Below are 25,206 nucleotides of genomic sequence, written 5' to 3'. Positions count from 1 at the left end.
ATCACAGTAGTAAGAACGAAGTGCAGGCAATTTCTTTTTGGATGTTCAACAGAAAGGAGGCGCTCTCATTTGACTGACGCATAGCCCTGGCAACAACTCATTCAGATCAAAAGTTCAGTTTCAAGCAGAAAGCTCCCGAGGCCCCAAACAAAGGTGTTTTATTCCCACAGCCTCTTTGCTTTGCTGCTCTTGGCAGGGGGGGCAGGAGGGCAGGGAAGGAGATGATAGCGCCTTTCAAGTTTCTGATAGCCTATCATTAGCATCAGGGCCGAGGCGTCTCAGCATTTCTGCTCCTGAATGATTTATCCGGAGCTCTCGTGTTCCCTCTCCCTGAGGCTTTAGGAAGGAGAGTCACGAAGTAACTTTGGAAACTGAGACTGAAAGAATATATGGCCAGTGAAAGGGGTGACTGCCCAGTTGAATAATGAGTTAAGTTCTAATTTATCAAGACCAAGAATCTGAATGCTGCCACCTCTAACAGTTTCTTACTTGTTTTTTTAGGGATAAGACTGCGTGAATATGTCGAAACAGCCAGTTTCCAATGTCAGAGCCATCCAGGTAAGTAGGCATATTTGTGTTTTAACATCAGCTCTGTGACTTCTAGCCTGTTTGCTTAATAAACCAGACTTTTTGCAGTGGTCTGACCCCGATGATTACCTTCAAGAAGAAAAGAAAGACTCATTTAAGGTACACTTGAGAAAGACTATAAGGTACAATGAAAGAGGAAGAAGCTATTTTTAATTGTGCTGAATTATAAGACAATAAAAGTTTATGAATGAGAATTAACTGTTCTACAAAAAATGTAGTGTGTATGTTTTTTGATGTGTAAGTTTTTGATAGGCTCATTGATAGAAATTAAGAAATTCAATTTCCATTTTAATATCCAATTGAGTTTGTTGAGCCATCTGTTTAAAATACATCTTTCTGTAAATAATAACCTTTTCTTGTCAAGTGTTCTTCCCAAGGCTTGGGTATTTATCTTTTAAAGTACATATGCTATTATGTCTCAACAAGCCCTCCCAGCAAATGAATTCTTTGGTTGTTTCAACTGACAGTCACGCTCACAAAAAGGGGAGAGGGAAGCAGGCATTTAGGAACACAAATGCAATTATGAAGATAACGTTCAATATTTGTTTTTACCAACTTGTTACTTCTCTTAAGGGCTCTGTGTTTAACTCTCAAATGGCTCCCACATTGGGATGTTGACCACATGCTTTATTGTAAAATCCTATCTTTCCATCAGCATGGAACCATCTGTGCTTTCTCTAAAGGAACTTTCGGACATTTTTTTTCTGGGCTTTTTTTATTACATCTTTTTTTAAAATAAATATATTTTTATTGATTTCAGAGAGGAAGGGAGAGGGAGAGAGAGATAGAAACATCAATGATGAGAGCGAATCATGGATCGGCTGCCTCCTGCACGCCCCACACTGGGGATGGAGCCCGCAACCTGGGCATGTGCCCTTGACTGGAATCAAACCTGGGACCCTTCAGTCCACAGACCGACGCTCTATCCACTGAGCCAAGCCGGCTAGGGCTTTTCTGGACTTTTTTTGAAGACTGCAGAGCATGTGACAGTTCCTGAATATTTGGGGTCTGATGACCATCACAGCATAAACATACTCATAGGCGAGTGGTGTTACTTCGGAGGGGTGTGCGTGTGGCCAGGTTGTGGGCTAAGAAATCCTGGTGCACACTGGTGGTAGAGGTGTGTGAAGGGACAGATCTTTACCTGCGGTGATTAATGCATAGCCTTAAATGGACGGACCTCTTAAGTGGCAACATCTACAACAACCTCTGGAAACGTGTCATAGAACAAACCACCAAGGAAGAGCGTATTGGCAAGGAAGGAGTCAACTTCACATGGCCACACTTGGCCCTCTGGTGTCCACCTAATGAGTCTGTGGCATAGCCTGACATTGGTAGTGCCATTTATTTTACCTCCCAGATCTGTGGCCTCCTTGGGCCTTTGAACCTTCTCTTCACCCAGAGTGCACGGCTGTTAATGGCATGGGCTCTGAAGCCAGATTACTGGGGTTTGAATCCCTAATCCATTTTGTATGGGTGTGGGATCATGGGAAAACAACTTTACCTCTGTGCCTCCATTTCCACATCTATAAAATGGGGATAATAATGGTGCTCACCTCCTAGGGCTATTCATAGAAGATGCTTAAAACAGCAAAATAAGCCCTCATTAAGTGTCAACCGTTATGATAATTATTTAGGAATGCTCTATGTTAAAGTGATGAGAGTCATGCAATTTGATTACTGCACTTGAAGCTCCCAAGGCACTAAACATAAATTTCCTTTTTATTTTGTAGGACACAAAAACATTGCCCTTCCAGGCTGCCTTTGCTTCTCTTCCTTTTAAAGCTGAAAGTGTGTTGATTTTTTTCTTCTTTAGTGCTTCCCTCAAATCGACACTGAAAATTCACCAGTGTTTTATCTAATAATTTTGACCTTGATATATTTTTAGCTTTGTAACATTTAAAAAAGTTGCTATTGACTGCTCTCAATAGCTGTTATTATACTGCATTTAAAAAAGTCCATCCACTCTACCATGAGTGGTTCCTTACGGATGTGGTATTGCCTCTCTCAATATATTTCATGCCACACAAAAACCCTAATTTAATGCACCTTCAAATGAAATATTATTTCTTGTGGTTAAAGAGGATCTGCACTATCTGATATTTTCCTATTTGTGCATTAACCTAAAGTAGGGTCCATTAAATAAAATGGGAAAATGGTTATGCTATACAAATGGCTTATAGTAGGGACATTATCTAGGGTACAGTGTTGTCTGGAACAAAGAGAAACTCCAGTGGATGAGGGAGTGCCCTGGTTGTGTAAATAACATTTAAAGATCTTAAATGTTCTATTCAACACACTCTAGTTGCTTCTCCTTTTTATTAAGATCTTATCTCAAATTCAGTACAACTGTCATTTCCTGGGTGCATACTTTGTGCCAGGCACCATGCTAAGTGAAGGCTATGCAAAGATGAATTGATAGCTGATCCCTGTGTTGGAAGAGCTCATAGTTTCCACAAGTTACTAGCTGTGTGCTTTTGGGAAAGTTGTTTATTCTCTTTGTGCCTCGACTTCATCATTTGCCAAGTGGGAGGAAAATAACAGTACTGATCTCATAGGTTTGCTGTGAGTGTCAAATGAATTAATACATATAGATGCTTAGGCCAGTGCCTGGTTCATTATAATTGATTAATAACTATTACCCATTATTAATCATCATCATCATCATCATCATCATCATCATCATCAATCATCATCTAGTTCAACAGTTCCAAACGTGTGTTCTTTGGAATTCTAGTTTTATGGGATGTTGTTACTTAAAGGGTTCCATGATAAAGTGTTTGGGAAACATTATATTGAGCAGAGTTGAATAGGATCTTTACTGTGAAATTTCTCAGAGTGCAAAACTTGCTAATGGCTTCGTAGGTTCCCAAGAAGGTGGTAATATGTACAATGTTTTTAAAATATATTGGATCATTTTCATGAGTACTTGCAAGTTAGTATTTTGCAGGGCAAACTTCTGGAAATAATGACTTAGATCTTTATGTTGTCTGGATTGAACGAATCTTAGCCACTGTCAACCATACTTTTAACAGTCAGGCATTTAGGTAGCTGAATTACTTACTGCACCTATGTGCATCAGACAACATGGAGCCAAATGGTTATAAATCTCTGCCTGACCACTCACTCACTCTGTGACCTTAGTTTATCCTTTGGTAAAATGGGACAATCACACTATTTAGTAAGATTATTGTAATAAATAAACAAAATAATGTATGACTTATAGCACACAAATTCCTTAAGAGATGGCTTTTGTAACTATCCAAGTAATGCAAGAATGGCCTTGCTTTCTCTTCAACTGGTTCTATCTGCTCCATGCTCTAGAATAAGAGGGACGCCAGAACTAGAGCCACCCTTAGAGATGTTCAGTTGTCTTTCACATATATACTGAAGAAGAGGTGGCCTTTGAATTGTAAGAGGATTCTATGTAAGTGTACATTTCTTTTCGGTTGCATTAATGAAATGTCATTTATGCCAAGGATATAAATATATCCCTAAGAAGTCAGTTGATCTTTTCATAGCCTAGAGAGGGCCTTTGTCTCCAAAGCAGCTGATAAAAATCTATACCAGATGTGGGTAAATCTTTTCTCCAAACCCCCCCCCCCCAAAAAAAAAAACAGAAAGTAAATATTTTGGGATTTGTAGATCATTGGGTCTCTGTTCCAACTGCTCAACTCTCCCATTATAGCACAAAAGCAGCCATAGGGAACACATAAATGAATGGGTGTGGCTGTGCGCCAATGAAACTTTATTTACAAAAACAGGTGGCAGGCTGGATTTGGCCCATGGGCTGTAGTTTGCTGACCCTGGTTCTGTATGCTCCAGGCTGACTGTTATAAACTCCATTGTTGATGGGAATGGATTTGCAACCAAGGTAACGCCAGCACACCAGGCATAGTGGATCTGATCCCTTCAGATGAAAGAATTTGACATGACAGGTGGTGGGGAAAGCTAGAGCTGCCGGGAAATCTAATGCCATCAGTGATCTGCTTGGTGAATTTCTCTAATGAGACCAAGTGACACTGGCCACTGGCAGCACCTGCCTGTCTTTCCCCTTCCTCTTGAACATACTTCATTTGAAAACCACCATGGGCCTTCCCAGGGCCTCAGGCCACCCAGAGCCAATGTTCTCTTGGTCGTCACTTGTCCTTTCTCTCCACCATTCATCAAAGTAAGCTGAGTATTATTTGTCCTCTCCCATCAGTTCTGAGAGCTTCATGGTTAAATGGAAAAGAGTCCTGTGCCCTAGTCTTAGCTCTGCTCTATAACTTTACTCCCCTGGTCCTCATAGTCTGCAAAGGGAAGGTGTTTCAAGAAATGACCTCTAAGCCTCTGTCCAGCTTCTAATACTTTATGAACTTCTTGAGAATAACTTCCAAGGTTTATTATTAGAATGATAATAATAGTAACAGGTCCTTCAGGGTTTACTATGTACTTGGCACAGTGCAAATGGGATTTCTAAGGATTATAATGAAAGGTTTAGAGAAGTGAAAGAACTCATGGGATCAACAGCTTGTAAGTAGGACAGTCGGGACCCAAACTCAATTTTTTTCATCTGAAAGCCCATGTTTGTATCAACCCTGCAACACTGTTTAGCCTCATTACTTACCATCCCCGCCTTGGCACGGAGAGTGAGGCCAGAGGAGTCGGTGCAGACCATCTAGAGGATAATCATAAGTACTAATGCTATTTGAAGGACAATGACCATTTTATGGATGCTGGGTCCTCCCTTTTAAAGAGTTCAACCAACATTCAGAAAGTGTCAGCATTTCAGTGAAGAAGCTAATAGCCTACACTCATTAAAGTAATCTTAAATGTAAGTTGGCTAGGAGTGACAAGTACAAAGTAAAGTGACAAAGTGACAAACACAGTCTCAAAATAGAAACGACCCTAGCTACAGAATCCCCACCTCTCTGCTTAATTGACTTAATCAAGCTGCTTGTAAAACTAAACCTAACTCCTTTATCATACATTTTAAAGGAATGATTATATGAGTCCTGTGTCATTAGTGAGTGTGTAGCTTCTTACTATGGGAAGTTTTCCATTGTTACTCAATCCATGTGAAGAACAGAATATCTTGATGTCCTGACTGTTAGTACGTCTTTCTCTTCTCCACCCGTTATCATTGCTCTTCTACTCTCCATTGCCCAGGGCATAAAGACTTCGTGGAAGAATAAAACAGCCTGACCAAAAAAAATTTACAGACAGGGACTCTATGTGTTTCCAGTCTAGGATTTCCAGTGTGAAAAAGGTTTCAGGGGTATGACAATCCTTAGTACAAAAGAATAGACTATCACCACCCACGGTTGGTCAGTTAAACCAATACACAGATTAAACTAAAAAGGATAATAATACATACCTTCCTTTACTATTTTATTGAAATTTAAACAAAAAAAAAAAACTTTCTTTTGCCACTTGTTTTCATGTAGAGTTAAGGCCCTTTCTTTCTTTCTTTTTTTTAAAAATATATTTTATTGATTTTTTACAGAGAGGAAGGGAGAGAGATAGATAGTTAGAAACATGGATGGAAGAGAAACATCGATCAGCTGCCTCCTGCACGTCTCCCACTGGGGATGTGCCCGCAACCCAGGTACATGCCCTTGACCGGAATCGAACCTGGGACCTTTCAGTCCGCAGGCCAACGCTCTATCCACTGAGCCAAACCGGTTTCGGCAAGGCCCTTTCTTTAACTGTATCTACTGTTTTTTTCCCCTTAGGCAAATTACTATAATGCATTGTTTATGATTTCTAATGCTGGACTCTAAGTGTAGCCAGAACTTGAATGTAGCAGTCTGATTCTAGGGGTTCAGTGCTACTTCCAGTTGGTAATCTTTGCTGCTCTAACCAGGGCTCCCCATATTGGTGGCATGAGGCAAACAGTCAGATACTGGCTAAGAGATGTCATTTTTGAGGTTGACATTCACACACACTTCAGAATTATAACCTGCCTCCAACCAATAGTGCACATTATCTTAATAGCTGTAGAGGACATTCTTGAAGTTTGCTTTTCCCTGGGTGATGAGACTACAGTTGAGTCATTCAGGAAATTACTGACGAGAACAAAAAGTGTTGAGAACAGAGAAAAAAAAAGAAAGAAAACCTTTTAGTAAGAAACATCATGGGTGAAGAACAGTGTCTGAGTGGGAGTTTCTCAAGTTGAGTCAGAAAGTTTTGTATATTCTGAAGCCATTCCACACTTCAAGAATCCCTGAAGACGAAGGAGTTGTGCATTCTACTAATATAGAATTTTCGTTTAAAATAGGCTGCACTATATTTTAGTTGGTACGTATGTCTGTCTCTCTTAATGTAGGCTAATATACCAAATAGGAATCTCATTTTCTAATCGATTATTGAGGAAACACACCTTTTTCTGAGTCTTCAGTGAAAGATGCTAGAAATCTCAAAAGGCCATTTCCTGCTCGATTCAAAGAAGGACTGTGACTGTATGACTAGGAAAGCACAGAAAGAAATACGAAAGGCAGCCCTAAATTGTTTCCTCTGCCCACCCATCGGAGAATGGCAAGGGGGAGGCTATAGATTCTGGCAGGAGCTGCTGGGGACCTTTGAAAATTAAAGATAAAATCAGTCGGGGGGAGGGTCATCTGAAACAAGTATGCAAAGGGAGGAAACTCCAAAAACCTCAGCACTAAGAGGATAGACAGAGTTAGGACCAAAAGGGAGGGGGAGATAAGAGAACAATGGCCATGGCAAGAAAAGTGGGTTGGGATTGTCAGTACCCAGTGGCTGGCAGCTATCAGAATCCAAACCACTGGGGAAAGAAGACGTTGTTCCATTGTAAGTCACACAGGAGTGGCTGTGGAGGGAATATTGTTTCCAGAATCCTTGGGCTCAAAGCCTGGAGCTGAGCAGGAGAACAATACAAATAATTAAGGGAGTAGTGGAATTAACTTACAGGGAATTCTTTCTGCTTTTCTTCACCTGGTGAGATCAAGTGTAGTATTCATTTCACATCAGATAGGTCTATTATCAGGGAACTGTATCCTGTTCTGGCAAAAGATGATCTAGTAGATTTTTTTCCATTCCCAACTTCGAGGATGTAACAAATTATGTATAGCTTGGGAAAGTGATGCACTGGGTCTGCTGCGTCAGGGGCATATTTAAAAATAAGATGCACAAAACTCAAGGAGGGAAAAGAAATCCAAGGAGATGTGTTACAAAAACAAACATTAAAACAAAAGAAAAAAGAAAACCCTGCCTCCTTTACATTTATACAGACTCGATATAGAGACGGAAGTCCAACCTTACACCAACTCCAGGTCATCAATGTTAGACTTTTTCTGTGTTTGTTTATTCTTTCATAAAAAGTAGCTCATATGCAAAACTCATTTTGAGTAGTAAATATCATACCCAATTTATAGACAGAAAAAATGGAATCATTGAGAAGGTATTTTATTTGCAAACAGAAGTCAGTGAAAGAGACAAGAATATGGCACAATTGTCCAGCTAGTGGAATAAAAACAGAGAGCTACAAGTCTACATATTTCTATCAAATTCAAGTTATAAGGAATTTTTCTTATGGCTATAATTTAGTCTATAATTTGTCCCTCAAATATCATCGCCCTACTATTATATTAATAAACTAGAGGCCCAATGCATGAAATTTGTGCAAGAGTAGGCCTTCCTTCCCCCAGCTGCTGGCACCGGCTTCCCTCTGGCATCTGGGACCCGGGCTTCCCTCCGGCCACCAGCAGGCACCTGGGACCCGAGCTTCCCTCATAGCCCCAGCTTCTTCCAGAAGGTCGTCTGGAAGGATGTCAGGTCTAATTAGCATATTATGCTTTTATTATTATAGATCATCTCTAACCATTTACAAGCACTCTGACACTCCCTTTAGTTGTACATTAATGATTGGATACTTGACACATTCTTAGTCTGCTTTGGATCCTGTCAAAATTTGCTGTAAAAAAACCCATTTATGTTCTTGGTTTCTTAAGTGATGCCTTAAAGATGAAAAAGTATCAAGTCAGTGAGTTAATGGCTCATTTTTCAATATGCCTTTTCATTGATAACTATGCTGAATTATCCATTTGTGTGCCCCTTTCCAAGGCCATTTTCAAAGTGTAAGCGTGCAATTTTAGAACAAGTTTAGAGAATTTTAGAGTGGCTAGAGCTTTGGTCAAGCGAAAGAGCTCTTTAGGAAAGGGTTTGATAGAGTAAAATGTCCGTCCGTCCCTTTTGTTTAAAATCCTGGATTTTCCTCGAACTGTTTGCGTGACCTTGAGAAAATAATCTAATCTCTTAGAGGCTCAGTTTCTTCTTATCAGTAAAATGAAGATAGTCCAAACATCAGAAGTTTATTGTGAAGATGTAGGTGTTATGATGACGAGGCTAAATATTGCGGTTTGGGGGTGAATAAGGTAGTTTGTGGTAGATGGGTGTGGGGGGAGTAGTTACTGTCCCAACAACCTTACCACCTGGTTAAGATGAAAGCTAGTCTCAAACCCAACTCTGCCACAACACAGACATCTGTTAAACACACATTTATTAGCAAGCAAGCATAAAACCATGTATACTGTCTGGCTGTGAGTTGGATGAAGCCTTAGCCCTTGTCCCTTTAAGTGCTCCTAAGGACTGCCACCTTCCATAAAAGGATCACGTGAGGCAGGTGGGGATTCTATTGCCCTTACTTGGCAGCAGCCAACTGGAAATCCTCATTATCAATGGCTGGAGACAGGCCTATTTTGGGGATCAGTCCTCGAGCTCTGCTTCTGAAGATGCAAGCTACAGGCTTCAGATTCTTACACTATGTTCAGCAGGGTGGGGATTGTCTCCAAAATATTTTAACCAATCTCCATATCTTAACCTCCTCTAATTTCATAAATAAAATCAATTTCTAATGCTCATTCCATTATTCCACCTGTTTTTTACATTTTTTTTTTCAAGCAGAGAGGCCTCAGGTGTTGGTGGAGATATGGCTAACAGAAGTACTTGACGTAGCAATCCTGGGAATGTGGTCTTAGTGATATTTTACCACCTAACCACCCCAGAAGGATGAACTCCCAATTAGAGAAATAGATATTCTAGTGTTGCATTTAAACCAAAGTGCACATATATAGGGTGTCCCCCAAAATGTATACACATACTTTGATTAATTATAAAGGCAGTATTTATTAAAATACATTTCACTTTCAAAATTGAGCTATCAGCTGTTAAGGTGTGTACACATTTTTGGGACACCCTGTATAAAATGCCATACACTCTATGCTAAAGTAGTTTAAAATAAATTCCAGACACCTTAACAATAGGCAGAGCAAATATTTTAAGTATATGTCAATACTCACCCACTTAGGGATGATCTATTTCAGTGGCTGTTAGATTGGCTCCACAAGTTCCAAGGAACTGCTCATGGCCCTGAGCTTGGGGGAAGCAGATGGGGTTATGGGCTCCCTACCACCTCAGCCACAGCAGTTCCACCTCCACCTAGTTTGCATTTTAGATTTTTTCACAGTACTTTACTTGAAGGAAGGGTTCCATGCCAAAGGTTTGAAAACCACTGATGAAGCCTAACATTCATATTATAAATGGGGAAGATGAGCACCGGAGCAGCTGTCACTTTTTCAAGTATAGATTATCTGTAGCAACTCCTAGCATTGGGCTCTTTTCACCACTATAAGCCACCCATGTACTGCCAGGGCTGACCAGCAGACCCTGAGCAACGGATGAATAGATTACCCTGACACAGCTTTTTGTGAAAGAGAGGCTAAGGGGCTTATTTGGCTTTAGAAACCAAAAACAGCCCCAATTGCCTGCCTCCTTAGGCTTTTATTGTAACAACAGCTTCAATTAAAATTAACCTCTAGATAGAATCAGCAGGGTAAATATCCTTGAGAAAGCACATGCTTCTACAAGGTCAGGACTTAAAGCAGCAGTTCTCAACCTGTGGGTCACGACTTTGGCGGTGGTCGAACGACCCTTTCACAGGGGTCGCCTAAGACCATCCTGCATATCAGATATTTACATTATGATTCATAACAGTAGCAACATTACAGTTATGAAGTAGCAATGAAAATAATTTTATGGTTGGGTCACAACATGAGGAACTGTATTTAAAGGGCCAGAAGTTTGAGAACCACTGTCTTAAAGACTCAACATAGAGATTCTAGCAAAACACCCAGGGGGATAGGACTTGTTTGGAAAAGTCAAGGTAGGGGCTACCACCTTCAGCAAGGTCCCCCAAGAGGCCCCTGATCTTTAGGAGAATCCTCCTTAAAGACTTTCCAACCAAGTCCCGTGCTTCCCCACGGAGAGTTTACATGCATGGCTAAAATTAATCTCTGAGCAAGAAAAGGTGGTATTCCCACAGCATGTCCTTTACCGATATATTGTCTTGGATGACTTTTACATGTTCCTTTACTGAAAACTGCAACCTACTATAGAACATACACACAGGATTAAATGGGTTAGTTCAGCAATCAAATCCTTCAGAAACAATGTTAACTTGAATTCATCATTGGGAAGATGTCCTTTATAGAAACTTAGTAAATGGGTCATGGTAGTGATGATATAATCCGTTAACCTTCTTCCAAATTGTACCTATCTGGACTTTACCTCTTTCACCCAAACTGACTATAGTAATGGAAATAGTTTTTGGTTCAGTAGAGATAATCTTTTGTGGGTCTTATATATTGTTTTGATCTTATTTCAGGACGCTAATGATATATTATCCAATCTGTGACATGTAATTATAAAATACTATTATTTTATGTCTTTCTAAGAAATAAAACAACGTGTCAATTAAAATTTTAAGATACCACTGCTGCATAGACACATTTTGATTTCAGAAATATTAAAAGAGGTGCATCTTGCCCTCATAAGGCAACAAGTGCTTTATCTTAAGTGGAAAAAATATGCTCTACCTTCAGAAAAGCTTTAATGCTTCTTTTATGTGAATGATAGTCCTGGTTGAAGTGGTTTGTGTTATACATTCTTGCCTTTTGATATCAGATGAAAGAGGGACAAAATTCAAATTTACATATTCTCTTCACCAAGTTCAAATTACTTTGTCAGTATATTCCTAGCATAATGTTTAGCATAATCCATGTTTACTAAAATGTATTTTTTGTTAACTGCAGATGGAGATTAGTATGTTATTTTAATGAAGGACAAGAATCTATGAACTGTGAGCCAATAAATTTGACTTTCCAGCACGCTTTTTACACAATGGTGTGCTGGGAAGAAGGTAAAAAAGTGTCAATTATAGAAACTTAAAAAAGTGCTGGGCCCAGCCAGTGTGGCTCAGTGGTTGAGCATCGAACTATGAAGCAGAAGTCATGGTTTGATTCCCAGTCGGGGCACAGGCCTGGGTTGTGGGCTCAATCTCCAGTGCACAGTGCATGCAGAAGGCAGCCAATCACTGATTCTCTCACATCATTGATGTTTCTCTCTCTCTCCCTCTCCCTCTCTGAAATCAATTAAAAACATATTTTTAAAAAGTGCTGGAACAGCCCTAGGATATTATGGAAAGGAGAAGGCAGTTTAGTTTAAGAGGTGTAATTGCCCCCCTACCATGTTAAATCTGAAGGAAACTGAAGGAGGGCTAAGGTGTGGGATGGCTTCTGTGGATGTTGTTTCCTCCTTTCCTATCATTATGTGCTCCTTCCTTATCCCAGAGAGAGAAAAATATTAAGCACCACAGGAGGGCAACAGCCAGAACAAACTGTCTTCAAATTCTTCCACTGAATTTGATCTAAGGATGAATAAAAAATTTGTGATAAATAGAAGTCAGATTTGCCTTTGCATATTTCTGTACTGTCATTACCACAATTTTCTTGAAGTAAAAAGCTTTAAAGATGTACTTTTCAGATGCATTTTTTCACAACAATTACTGTTTCAGAGTATCATTACAATTTCTTACTTTCCTGGAACTAAATCTTCCCTATTTTCTCTTTCAGGCAAATATCAATATTCCAATGGGAGCCTTTCGGCCAGGAGCTGGGCAACCCCCTAGAAGAAAAGAAAGTTCTCCAGAAACAGAGGAGGTGAGGAAAACTTGTCTTTCTCCTCCAAAATCCTGACTAGCATGGGGCAGAGGCACGTTGGGGGCTGGTTCTCTAGGGCAATGGAGGGCACGAAGGGAAGTAGGTCAATGAATCATCACAAAGTATATACGTTCCTTTGATGTCTTGCTCAATTAGCCATGAAACACACTGGCCCTTGCTTCCCTTCAGCTGAATTTAAGTGCTTGGCACAGTTACTTGAAGATGATGAGTTTAACATGAAGTCTGTTGATTGATTGTGTATGCTTGTTTGTGTATGTGTGGGGGGGAGGGGGAGCATTGCCTCTCAGATGCTCTTGGTCCACAACAGTCACAAGCTTGGTAAGTATTCATTCTGAGCTTTTACTGAACTAAGATGGATGCATTTAGTACAGATGCTGATGAGTGATGAACCCCAGTGGGAGCACAGGTAATAAGCACATTAAATTTCTTGTGGATTCAAACAAAAAGCTCCAATTTCTGGGTATTTACTTTGACAAGAAGACTTTGCATGGGTCTATAAATTTCTGTATTTTTTACTCCATCTAATTCTTTACCTCTCCTCCAAATTCAAATACCTCATCTTCTAAATGGAGGCTAAAATTAATGAGTACAATAAATACAGAAAATTTCCTTCCCCAAGTGTTGATATTTCATCCCCAATTGTGCTGAAGGTCTGGTTCTGAAAAAAAATAAGGTTTTGGAGCATGTCATTAGCACAAGACAAGGGAAATGTAATTAAGTAAAGTTGTATGGCATATAAAACTGTATTTTATCTTTTTTAAAAGGTGAAAAGGCTGTTTTAACTTTTGTAGAAGACATTTTTGGTAATTGCCCCAAAAGAACACTTATCATCATTTCAAAGTTTCCTAATAAAGCTGGTTGTCCCTCTTCTAATCTTCCACCCCATAAATAATTCCTGACAAAGTCCGAATTAGCGGTTCCAGTCTCTAATCAATAGATAATTTTTGAAAGGAGGAGATGAAGTATTTGAGTTATTTTTTAAATCTTTATTGTTCAGATTACATTTGTTCCTCTTTTTTTTTTCCCCCATAACTCCCCTCCTCCCAGTTCCCGCCCCACCCTCCGCCCTCACTCCCCACCCACTGTCCTCATCCATAGGTGCACGATTTTTGTCCAGTTTCTTCCCGCATCTCCCATTCCCCTTTCCCCCCCAAGAATAGTCAGTCCATTCCCTTTCTATGTCCCTGATTCATTATAATCACCAGTTCATTCTGTACATCAGATTATTTATTCACTTGGTTCTTAGATTCACTTGTTGATAGATGCATGTTTGTTGTTCACAATTTGTATCTTTACCTTTTTCTTCTTCCTCTTCTTAAAGGATACCTTTCAGCATTTCGTATAATACTGGTTTAGTGGTGATGAACTCCTTTAGCTTTTCCTTATCTGTGAAGCTCTTTATCTGACCTTCAATTCTGAATGATAGCTTTGCTGGATAAAGTATTCTTGGTTGTAGGTTCTTGGTATTCAGCACTTTGAATATTTCTTGCCATTCCCTTCTGGCCTGCAAAGTTTCTGTTGAGAAATCAGCTGACAGTCGTATGGGTATTCCCTTGTAGGTAACTGAGTTTCTTTCTCTTGCTGCTTTTAAGATTCTCTCTTTGTCTTTTGCTCTTGGCATTTTAATTATGATGTGTCTTGGTGTGGTCCTCTTTGGATTCCTTTTGTTTGGGGTTCTCTGCGCTTCTTGGACCTGTAAGTCCATTTCTTTCACCAGGTGGGGGAAGTTTTCTGCCATTATTTCTTCAAATAGGTTTTCAATATCTTGCTGTCTCTCATCTTCTGGCACCCCTATTATTCTGATGTTGGTACGCTTGAAGCTGTCCCAGAGGCTCCTTACACTATCTTCGTATTTTCGGATTCTTTTTTCATTTTGCTTTTCCGGTTGGGTGTTTTTTGCTTCTTCGCATTTCAAATCTTTGGCTTGATTCTTGCGCTCCTCTGGTCTGCTATTGGGTGTAATATTCTTTATTTCAGAGCGTGTATGCTTAATTTCTAGTTTCTTTATCATAGCATCGAGGGTCTCATTAGTTTTCGTGAAGCTCTCCAAAAGTTTATTGCAAGCCCTCAAAATTGCGTTTTTTAGCTCTATATCCTCCATTTCTGTCATGTTTTTTTGTCTCCGCATTTTTTATGCTTTCTTGGTGCACCCCCTAGTGGTCTTTGTGCGCAGTCTTGTTCTAGTTGAGCCTTGATTGTTGTAGTTAATACTAGAGGGATTTGACCACCAGGCCGACTGGCTGTGTGAATCAGCTGTGTCTGCCGCGGAAAACTTCTGTCCTCTGGGGAGGTGCTAATCTAGCCTTTGCCTGAGGCGATCTGGCAAATGGCTCTGCGCAGGGCTTGGGCGGGGCGGGCTCAACAGGGCGGGCGGGCGGAGGGAGCGGTTATGGCCCCTCTCAGTCCCGTTCCCAGAGGCTCTGCTTCTCAGAACCCCCGGAACCGCTGCAAACCTCGGAGGGAAAGCTGCCTTCCAACTGATGCCAGACACTCCCGCTTCTCCCGTTTGGGTCCGAGTCCCCAGCGATTCGCCCGTATCTGGAGCTCAGAGTCTGAGACTCCCCCCTGACCGAAAACGACAACCGCGCTCTCAGCCACCAGCCCGCTTTGCGCGCGCACCTCCGCACCTGAGTATTTTCCACACTGCGCCTCCTCTGAGCCTCGGTGTGCTGTTATTTTTCCTTCTAGTTGAAGAGTCTCTCCTCAGCCAGCCTTCCTGTGGTTCTGGGTGATGTCCGTTCCGTCTTTTAGTTGTATTTTTGAAGTGGTTGTTTGCGGCAGCAGTCTGCGGTGTTTACCTATGCCGCCATCTTGGTCTCTCCGGTATGAGTAAAAATTTTAAACATACAAGTTGAAAAGACTCAACCTGACCTTTTCTTTTTTTTTAAATTTTTTAAAAATATTTTATTGTTTTTTTACAGAGAGGAAGGGAGAGGGATAGAGAGTTAGAAACATCAATGAGAGAGAAACATTGATCAGCTGCCTCCTGCACACTCCCCACTGGGGATGTGCCCACAACCAAGGTACATGCCCCTGACGGGAATCAAACCTGGGACCCTTCAGTCCACAGGTCGACACTCTATCCACTGAGCCAAACCGGTCAGGGCCTGACCTTTTCTATGGTATATAATCTCTAGTTCTGATGCATGAGCTCTCTCTCTGGGATTTTGGTCATGTATTTCTGAGTCTATGTCTGCAAAATAAGATCCACTCCATTCTTCATAGGGTCACTGTGAGGAAAGAGTTGGCAATATAACAGACATGGCATAGCCTAGCAGGTATTCAATAAAGAATTGTTCAATTGATCTGTGTATCTAACGTTCATGAAGGACTCCTGGGTCTATTATTTTGCATGTTGTAAGAAAAAGGCATGGGGAGGGAGAAGGGTGGCAGTGGAATTCTTCCTACACCTCCATTTACCTGTAATTAGATTTCCTTCCTGTGCTTCCTTTTAAGCTGTGTCTGTCACTACCATGGCAACCAGTTGGAAGATAGCTTGACCCTCTTTTCTCACTAAATTGACTGATGTAACAGTTACTTTGGAGGCTTATATTGCAGTTTCCCTCTGTGGTATAGATGGCCCTCTCCTTCATGTGTCCCAGTTAGAAGGTTGGGGAAACACTGTGACATACTTCTCACTCGTGCCTTGTCCCCAATCTGATGGTTCCAGCACATTCTAAAATAGCCAAGAACTGATATAACCTGGTTGGTGAATACTTTATGACCAGCCACATATGCAAATGGCCAACCAATACATGTATTTTTCGCAGGATGGAGAAGACTGAGGTATCCATAGAGGTCCCAGAAGTGTTTCTTGAACTGAGCAACACCTTTCCCCTGGGGCTCATCGATCAGGAGGGTAGAATTAGGGGTTGTACTGCCTTATTGTAAGAGCAAAAATGATTTCTCAAGACTTGTGGGGTCTTAGGGAAGGGTGGGATCTAACGGCTCAAGTTCTGGGCTGGATCTTAGAGTAAGTTTCTCATGGAAACAACACTGTAAGGGGAGCAGGTAGGCAACTTGGCTTGGTTATAAGGTGAGTTTAGCAGAATTTTGTGGTCTTGCTTGAGGCCCCAGCCACTTTTTGTGACACAGTATGCCTTCTCTTTTGCATAAGACAAGGCAGCTTCTTGTTTGAAGTGATTTGAAAGGTATGGAAAAACCCCTACTCTGCCTTCCATATCTCTTTTGACTGAAATCCCATCATTTTTAAGCCACAAATTAGCATGCTGGGATTTTCTGTTAATTATCTCCCTCTCCATCTGGTTCCTTTACAAGATGAAAACACACTATTTGATTCTGGTCCCACTACATCCTAGCTGTGTGACCACTGTACCTCAGTTTCCTCAACTGTAAAATATGGATAATAATAGTACCATATTTATAGGTTGATGTGAAGATTAAATGAGTATGTGTAGCTGAGAACAGCTGGCAGTGTAACTGTTTGCTGTTATTATTAAGTCTTCAGTGTTTGAGCATGAAGGAACACATAGGAGAGTTTAGGGGAAAACCCAATAGGACATGTGGTCTCCAAGGCCAGATAGCTGGAAAATGGTTCACCACTGTGCTAAATTTTACAAATATTCCATCACCCCCAAAGGGGATACCTCCCCTGATAACAGCCATTCCTGAAACTGGAAATGGTCTGGGGCTGGCTGATAAGCCTTCTCTCTAGCTATTTTATCTAAATCAAACAATGTCTTCCATATCCTTTCTCAATTCAAATATCTACTTACAAAAAAATGTACTTATTAGTCAAACAGAGCCAATAGGAACCCTGTTTGTTCATGCCTTAATTTATTATAATTCTTAACAAATTCAGATTGTCAATTATTTTTGAAAGATGAAAGAAGATTCAGTTAAGAATATACACCACCACTAACCCCATTCCTGAGTTAATATCATATCTACTTATTAAATATATCCACTTATAATTTTCCATTACACATGACTTTACCAAATCAAGTACTAAAAGTCTTACCTTGATAAATAAAAAGCACAGTGCACTGAGGTTTTAAGAACTTGAGAGGAAAGTGACTACTATTAAAATTACCATTCTATCTCTGTGTATATCACATAATAAATGTGTACAGAGACACATAACTACATACATTGGCTTTGGGTGTCAAATGTGTCAATACAGCACATTTTGATATTACAAAGGCAGTGAATGCGACTTCCCTGTGAACTTAACAGAAGGAATTAGAAACATTTTTCTTCTTCATGCTTCTTTATTAAGATCTACCCACCTAACAATCATGGGAACATTTATAAGTAAGGAAACATTTTTATTTCACTGCTACAGATATTTAAAAAACTCCCAACACTTTATAGCCTTGTTTAAAATTTCTTTCCAAAAGCCCAACAAAGAACATTTTGGAATACCTGGTCCTCCAAATGGAGGCTTAGCAATGTTCATTATTGCTTCTAAACCTGCATTTATAAATGATGAATGTATGCGCACACAAGGAAGCCTATCCTATGGCTCTGTACACTGATCTGGGGAAACAATATTTTCCAGATATTTACAACAGCCAGTCTACACTGAATTACTTTATCAACTTATGTGGCTGACATGTTAGCTAGTTCATTAGCACTGTGCCCGAGTCAAAGGAAATGACTCTAGGAAAAGCAATTAGCGCTTACCAGATGGAACAGCACCTCAATATTTTAGATTTCTACTCATCCACTCAAACAATTTAAAAACGTTTTATAAAGGACATGTCAACCAAGTAATTGGTTCGAGTTTAGGAAGGTTGAACACTTTCTTCCCTTTCCCTTTAGGGTCTAGACCAGTGGTCGGCAAACGCATTAGTCAACAGAGCCAAATATCAACAGTACAACGATTGAAATTTCTTTTGAGAGCCAAATTTTTTAAACTTAAACTATATAGGTAGGTACATTGTTATTAACTTAATTAGGGTACTCCTAAGGCTTAGGAAGAGCCACACTCAAGGGGCCAAAGAGCCGCATGTGGTTTGCGAGCCGCAGTTTGCCGACCACTGGTCTAGACAATTTGAGAACTAGATGTAGGAGCCAGAAGGGAGGAAGAGCATCAGCTTTAATACTCAAGTTTCAGGGATGCCTAGTTAGGCTGGCAACAAACTTGAGGATTCTTATTACTTTTCCCTGGAACTGGATTGGTTCACTTAGTTGTTGGGCGAACAGATGGAGCTCTGCCAGTCTCACAATGGGATTGTTAGTTTGGGCCCTCCAGGAAGCAGACCCAAAGATGGGATTAGATGGGCAAAATACTTACTGGGGAAAACGCTTGTAAGGAAAATGGGAGGGATGTCAGACAGCGATGCAGGTGAAGGATAGTGGGACAGAGGGTTTGGCAGAAGCATCTTAGACCTCAGTGCTGTTCTAAGGAGATTTCTTGAGCCGGAGTCCCTTCCAGAGGAGTGTGAGGTCTCCCAGAACAGCCACTTTAGGATCCTGTGGCACTCAGTCATTGGCCAAGAGCAGCCGTGGGAAGCATGACCTCAGTGTGGTGATGGGCGTGTTTCAGGACAAAGCAGCTGGGGCAATCATTCAATTACCCTCCCAGCAGGAAACTGATCCGAGGCCTGTTCTCCTGGCTGCCACGGTGATCAAATGTTCCTCCAACACCTTCCTTCAAGGGCCGCAGAGAATATGCCCCTGACCTGTAGCAAATTAGAGGAATGAGCTAACAAGCAACTTTCTTCTGTAGTAATGAGTTGGAGTTCTAGGAGCCACACACAGCAACTGATTTATTGTTTTATGTCACTGTTAATATGTGTGTTTGGTGTATATACATACAGGCATAGATTTGCCACTGTGGTATATTTTCAGGGTTAATCAGCTAAATAACAATCAACAAGTATGCTTATGCACTTCTGTACCAAGTGTTGGAGGACCCACAAGAAAGTATAGAATGTGGTCCTGCCCTGCAGCTGCAACAAAATAAAAAAAAATAATATGGCAGGGAATTTAAAATACTTTCCAAAGCAGGAAGGGAGAGCTGGGCCTCCTCTTTTGCTTTACCTTAGCCAACTCATATTCAAAGAAGTTTTGCTTATATCAATTTCAGTTTGTTTATGCTTTGCAGAGATTCACTGGAACAAAGGCTGGCAGCCACTGGACCCCAAACAAAATATTTTGAAAACTCCTAGACTAAGTCAATGCTAGAGCCAGCTGTGCACTAACATTCTGCAAATCTCTGCTATTTAGGCATATTATGATCACACTAGAGGCCCGGTGCACGGATTCGTGCACCAGTGGTGTCCCTCAGCCTGGCCTGCGGGGATCGGGCCAAAACCAGCTCTCCAACATCCCCCAGAGGTCCCAGATTGCAAGAGGGCAGTTCTTGGGTGACGCATCCCAGAATTGGGCTACCTCCTCTCTGGTTCCGGTTGCATCACCCGAGAACTGCAGCTGCCAAGTCACCGCAGCTGGGCAGCTCCTGTGTTGAGTGTCTGCCCCCTGGTGGTCAGTGCGCATCATAGCTACTGGTAGGAGTGTCTGCCCCCCCTGGTCGTCTTTACGTGTCATAGCTACTGGCTGGTTGGCCAGTTGCTTAGGCTTTTATATATAGAGATGATACCAAATTTAATTTGATCTTGTAAGATGCTTGCCTTGGAAAGATGAATACTTCCAACTAGTGGTCATTCTTATTAGTACTAAGACACTAAACAGTACTCTAGTTTTTCTAAGTCACATGGAAATTACTTGTTTTCTTCTTCTAACTTTATTCCACATTCCTCTACAAACTTCAGATCATCTTCTTGAAACTTTGAGGATGTCTCAGCAGCACAAGAAAAAGTCACTCTGCTAGAATTACACTCTGACATTATTCTTGCTTTAATTTTTTTCATTCCAGAGAGACCAAATGTATTTTTTAGTAAGCTGAACCTCTCTTTTTGCTTTTCTTCCTCTTCAGAGTGCTCCTCCCACCTCGGATGAGGAAAAGAAGCCAATTCCAGGAGCGAAGAAACTTCCAGGACCTGCAGTCAACCTATCGGAGATCCAGAATATTAAAAGTGAACTGAAATATGTTCCCAAAGCTGAACAGTAGTTGGAAGAAAAAGGTAAGTGAAAAACTATTTCCTTTGTCTAAAAAAGATCACTATACAATGGTTTAGACTCAACCTGTGGGTCGCGACCCCTTTGGCAGTCAAACGATCCTTTCACAGGGGTCGCCTAAGACCATCCTGCATATCAGATATTTATATTACAATTCATAACAATAGCAACATTACAGTTATGAAGTAGCAATGAAAATAATTTTATGGTTGGGTCACAACATGAGGAACTGTATTTAAAAGGCCAGAAGGTTGAGAACCACTGGTTGAGAAACCTTCCACAGAAGGAGTCTGGAATTCCAGAAGAATTTAAGTATCAGGGCCTTCAATTGAGACCAATATTTCTGGTGCAAAGGTTTTCTGGCATGTAAAGCTGAGCTTCTGGGCCTGTCTTACTCTGTAACCAGTCAGAGAACCATTGAGGATGTTTGCCTGCCACCTCCTCTCTGGTCACCTTCTTAGTTGGGGAAAGATAGGGTTGGGAGAAGAAAGATGCTTGGGAGGAAGTCTTGAAGAGCTTTTGATCTTGGGGTCCTGGGAGCCCTCCCTTATTTCATGTCTCAGTTTCCTCACCTAGATGCCACTAAGAGCAAATGAGCTATTTTTGAGTAGAGGATCAGAGGAGCAAGGAGCTGAGGAGGTTTAGAAATGTAGAGTGTAGAGACCAGGCATTCAGGCCTTGAAACCAGTAACCCTTATGTGTATAAGGCAGACCAAGAGGACCTGGTAATGATTCTGGACGTGGACGAGGTAAGGGTAAACTCAAAACTATTTTTGCTGCCCAATGAGGCACTGCAAGCAGGGCTTGCCACTTATTTCATTTTATCTGGATCCGGTGAGTAATGATCCCTTACTGAGGATTCAGCCTTGTCCTCTATCTGCAGACCTGATACCTGCAGACTGGTTTGGGAATTCTGCCAGCAGGGGGCGTGTGGAATTGGCCCAGGTCAGTGGTCAGCAAACTGTGGCTCGTGAGCCACATGTGGCTCTTTGGCCCCTTGAGTGTGGCTCTTCCACAAAATACTACGTGCGGGCGCGCACATACAGTGCGATTGAAACTTCGTGGCCCATGCGCAGAAGTCGGTATTTTGTGGAAGAGCCACACTCAAAGGGTCAAAGAGCCACATGTGGCTCGCAAGCCGCAGTTTGCCGTCCACTGGTTGCTCTTTCTCCTATGAGACAATGACAGAAAATCTACTTTATCCAACGTTATTGGATCCCACCATGCACAACCTATTGCATTTTTAAGCAGAAGTTTAAGTTTAGAGGAGAGGAATATATACTGGGAACATAAAACAGGTATTTATCTGGCTGATTATCCATTCATTCATTCATTTGTTTATCCATTCACTCATTCAACCAAAATTTACTGATCATCTGCTATGTGCTGAACAATAGAAACATTTATTAATCCTTTACCATATGCCAGATACTATACGAAGAGCATTATATCCATTGTTTGTTAAGCTTCATGATACCCAGTTATTGCTCCCATTCTTGAGATGAGTCTTATAGACTGATTTTCACCATCTCTCATGCATCCTAAAAAGGGGGTCCGGTTTCAAAGTTGGTGCTGTCACCTACTTGTTATACTGCTTACCCCCTTCCTCCCACTGAACTTTACAGGACTGCACACTCCCTGTGGGTGTTAGGGTGATATCTTCTGACCATGTGGATGGTGAAAGCCAGAATAGCACTGGGGCCCTATTATATATCTTCTTTTGTAGACATAATGAAGAACAGAATGTTCTGTGGGACAACCCCATAAATAATGGCAATGTTATCTGTGCCATGCTTACACAGACTTATTAGGCTACTGAAAGTTAGTTCTACTAAGAGGATTTCCTTACAGTGTAGAGAAAGAGAGGAGCCATTTTGACTTAAAATAAGAAAACAGTAGCTAGTATTTTCAACAGAGTTGCATAAAAGAATAAAGGGTAAGAATAAAACACAGTGGATTTTATAACCATGGAATTAACCCCAGGACAAGGACAAAGTGACATCAGTAGGAACTGACCTGAAGCTTGGCTACACACACTTGTATTCATTTATGACAAAATGCAATCAATTGATGACTGAGTATCCTGCTTGTTGCCAAGCTGAACTGAAATATTCCAATATGCTTGAGGTGAAGCTACAGAACTTTCTTCTGAGAAAGCCTGGAGAAGGGAAATTAACTTTTTGTAATATTAATTATCATCACCCAACCAAGGCTGTTCAGTTAGACATATTGAATTTTTAATGCAAACTTTAAAAGGTTTTGCTTTTATGAAATCCATGTTGACCTAAATTTAACTCCAGTTCTAGTTTCAGAAAAACCTGGTTTTAAAGATTCTAAGGAATGCTGTTTTAAAATTAGCTCCAAGATGATCTTGTAGTGTTACCAAGTGGTGAGGTTGATTTCATAGCCTTGGATCTATGGTTACAGTAATAGGGAATAATATCAACTCAATGAAATATTGAAAATGTACCAGAGTTACCAGAACAATTTTTTATTACTAGACTTTCTCAGAGGAATTTAATGATTCTTTTCTCCTGAACAGATTCTAATAATGTAAAAACTCTTAGAGAGGCCAATTTGTTCTTATTCTACAGGAATATGAAAACCTAAATTGTCAGGGTAATTGATCTGAATGCAAAATGAGTACAGCATTGTTTTAAGCGAAGGAATTATTTTTATTTCTTGTAGGAGAAGTTTTAAGCTGGTTTGACTTTGAATCATCAATTCGTTTCCAGCAAATAAGTCAGAGTTTAAGACTTCCATGATCATGGTTTGTGGTCAGTGGGAGAGGATCGCCTGTCCTAGCGAGAGAAGCCGCTGATCTGCCGCATTTTTTAAAAATATATTTTCTTATTGATTTCAGAGAGAGGAAGGGAGAGGGAGAGAGAGACAGAAACATCAATGATGAGAGAGAATAATTGATTGCCTGCCTCCTGCACACCCCACACTGGGATTGTTGGGGTCCATCCCCAGCAGGTCCAGGGGTTCCCAAAGGTGTGGACAGAGTCAGCGAAGAAGGAATGACACGGAGGCAGCGTTCAGTTGATCAGCATAGCAAGGTTCTCTAGTCAGGTTCTGTCTCGGGAGAGGATTTCTTAACATTGATTGATTCAGTGGGCTCATAAGCAATACATACCCTAGACCAGACATCATTTAGCCCTTCACTGGTTGGATTTATTTACCCCTTCTTGGGCCACTACTTTGGCACCTATCTTTACCATGTATTGTTCAACGATTTGATTCAACAGACTGTTCATTGTTTGAAGACTGAGTGAATAAGTCCACAGTGCCAAACACTGTAAAAACCACAAGACCCAAGGCTCAAAGTCCAGATTATAACTTTTACAAGTACTCTAGACATGTAAGATTGAGCAGCATCTCCTTCCAGGGAGAAACAGATAGTTCAAAAATAATAGCAGGAGGCTTCGATATCCCACTTTCAACAATGGATAGAACAACTACACAGAAGATCAACAAGGACATTTTCTTAGTCCGTTTGGGATGCTATAAGAGAATACCATTTCCTGGGTGCCTTATAAAGAATAGAAATTTATTTCTCACAGTTCAAGAGGCTGGGAAGTCTAAGATCAAGGCTCTGGCAGATTCAGTATCTGGTGAGAACCTGCTTCCTAGTTCATAGATGGCCACCTTCTCATTGTTTCCTCACATGCTGGAAGGGGCAAAGGAGCTTTCTGGGGTCTCATTATAAAGGCATCTCATGACCTAAACAACTCCTGAAGGCCCCAACTCCAAGTACCATCACATTGGGGGTTAGGTTTCAAGATATGAATTTTGGGGTGGGGGAATAAACATTCAGTCTATAGCCAAAATAGAAGACTCGATCAACTATCCAACAACAGTGGAGTACACGTTCTCAAGTGCACATGGCACATTGTCCAGGATAGGCCATATGTTAGGCAATAAAGCAAGTCTCAATAAATTTAAAATGACTGAAATAATGTAAAGTATGTTCTTGGACTATAATGGAATTAAGTTAAAAGTCAATAGCAGAAGGAAGTTTGAGACATTCCCAAGTTTTGGAACTTAACATACTCCTGGATAACCAATTAGTCAAAGAAAAAAATCACAAGGGTATTAGAAAATAGTTTGAGACAAAAGTAAATGAAAATACAACATACCAAAATTTGTGGGATGCAGCAAAAACAGTGCTTAGAGGCAAATTTATAGTTGTAAATGCCTCTACTAAAAACATCTCAAATCAATAACCAATCAATCAAATCAATATGAACAACTTCATATTGGGGAAGCATGCCCTTGATCATTTTAGAGTAAATGATCCATATCTACATAAATGGCAGATGATTAAACTGATATATGAATAAAAACATCATCCATTTCAAATGGTAGAATATAATAAGTTTAAAAATATACTCATATAAACACTATAAAATATATTAGAAGCTAGGAAATTAAGTAATCGCCCATAAGATCACCATTTTAGGATAATACTCACTTCCATAGCTTCTCTACAGTCTTTTCCTTTGGGTTTACATATGGGAGGCAATAAAACAAAATTGCTAACAATATGATA

At 40.6% G+C, this 25,206-nt stretch overlaps 1 protein-coding gene across 3 annotated transcripts in view; it reads left to right on the top strand.

Annotated features, from left to right (window-relative positions):
• SMPX (small muscle protein, X-linked) overlaps nt 1-25,206 on the top strand; it is a 52,733-nt gene that overhangs the window by 3,630 nt on the left and 23,897 nt on the right. For 2 of the 3 annotated variants that reach the window (XM_005870970.2, XM_014543477.1), the window contains exons 2-4: nt 502-558; nt 12,501-12,587; nt 20,512-20,659. In XM_005870970.2, coding sequence (XP_005871032.1) covers nt 520-558; nt 12,501-12,587; nt 20,512-20,646 — 261 coding nt within the window. In that variant the 5' untranslated portion in view covers nt 502-519 and the 3' untranslated portion in view covers nt 20,647-20,659. Of the gene's footprint in view, nt 1-134; nt 154-501; nt 559-12,500; nt 12,588-20,511; nt 20,660-25,206 lie in introns of those variants that run through there. The other variant, XM_014543478.1, reaches the window with a different exon arrangement.

This window comes from Myotis brandtii, unplaced genomic scaffold, assembly GCF_000412655.1.
Source record: "Myotis brandtii unplaced genomic scaffold, ASM41265v1 scaffold326, whole genome shotgun sequence".
NCBI classification, from domain to species: Eukaryota; Metazoa; Chordata; class Mammalia; order Chiroptera; family Vespertilionidae; genus Myotis; species Myotis brandtii.
This window is presented reverse-complemented; position numbering and strand designations above follow the sequence as displayed.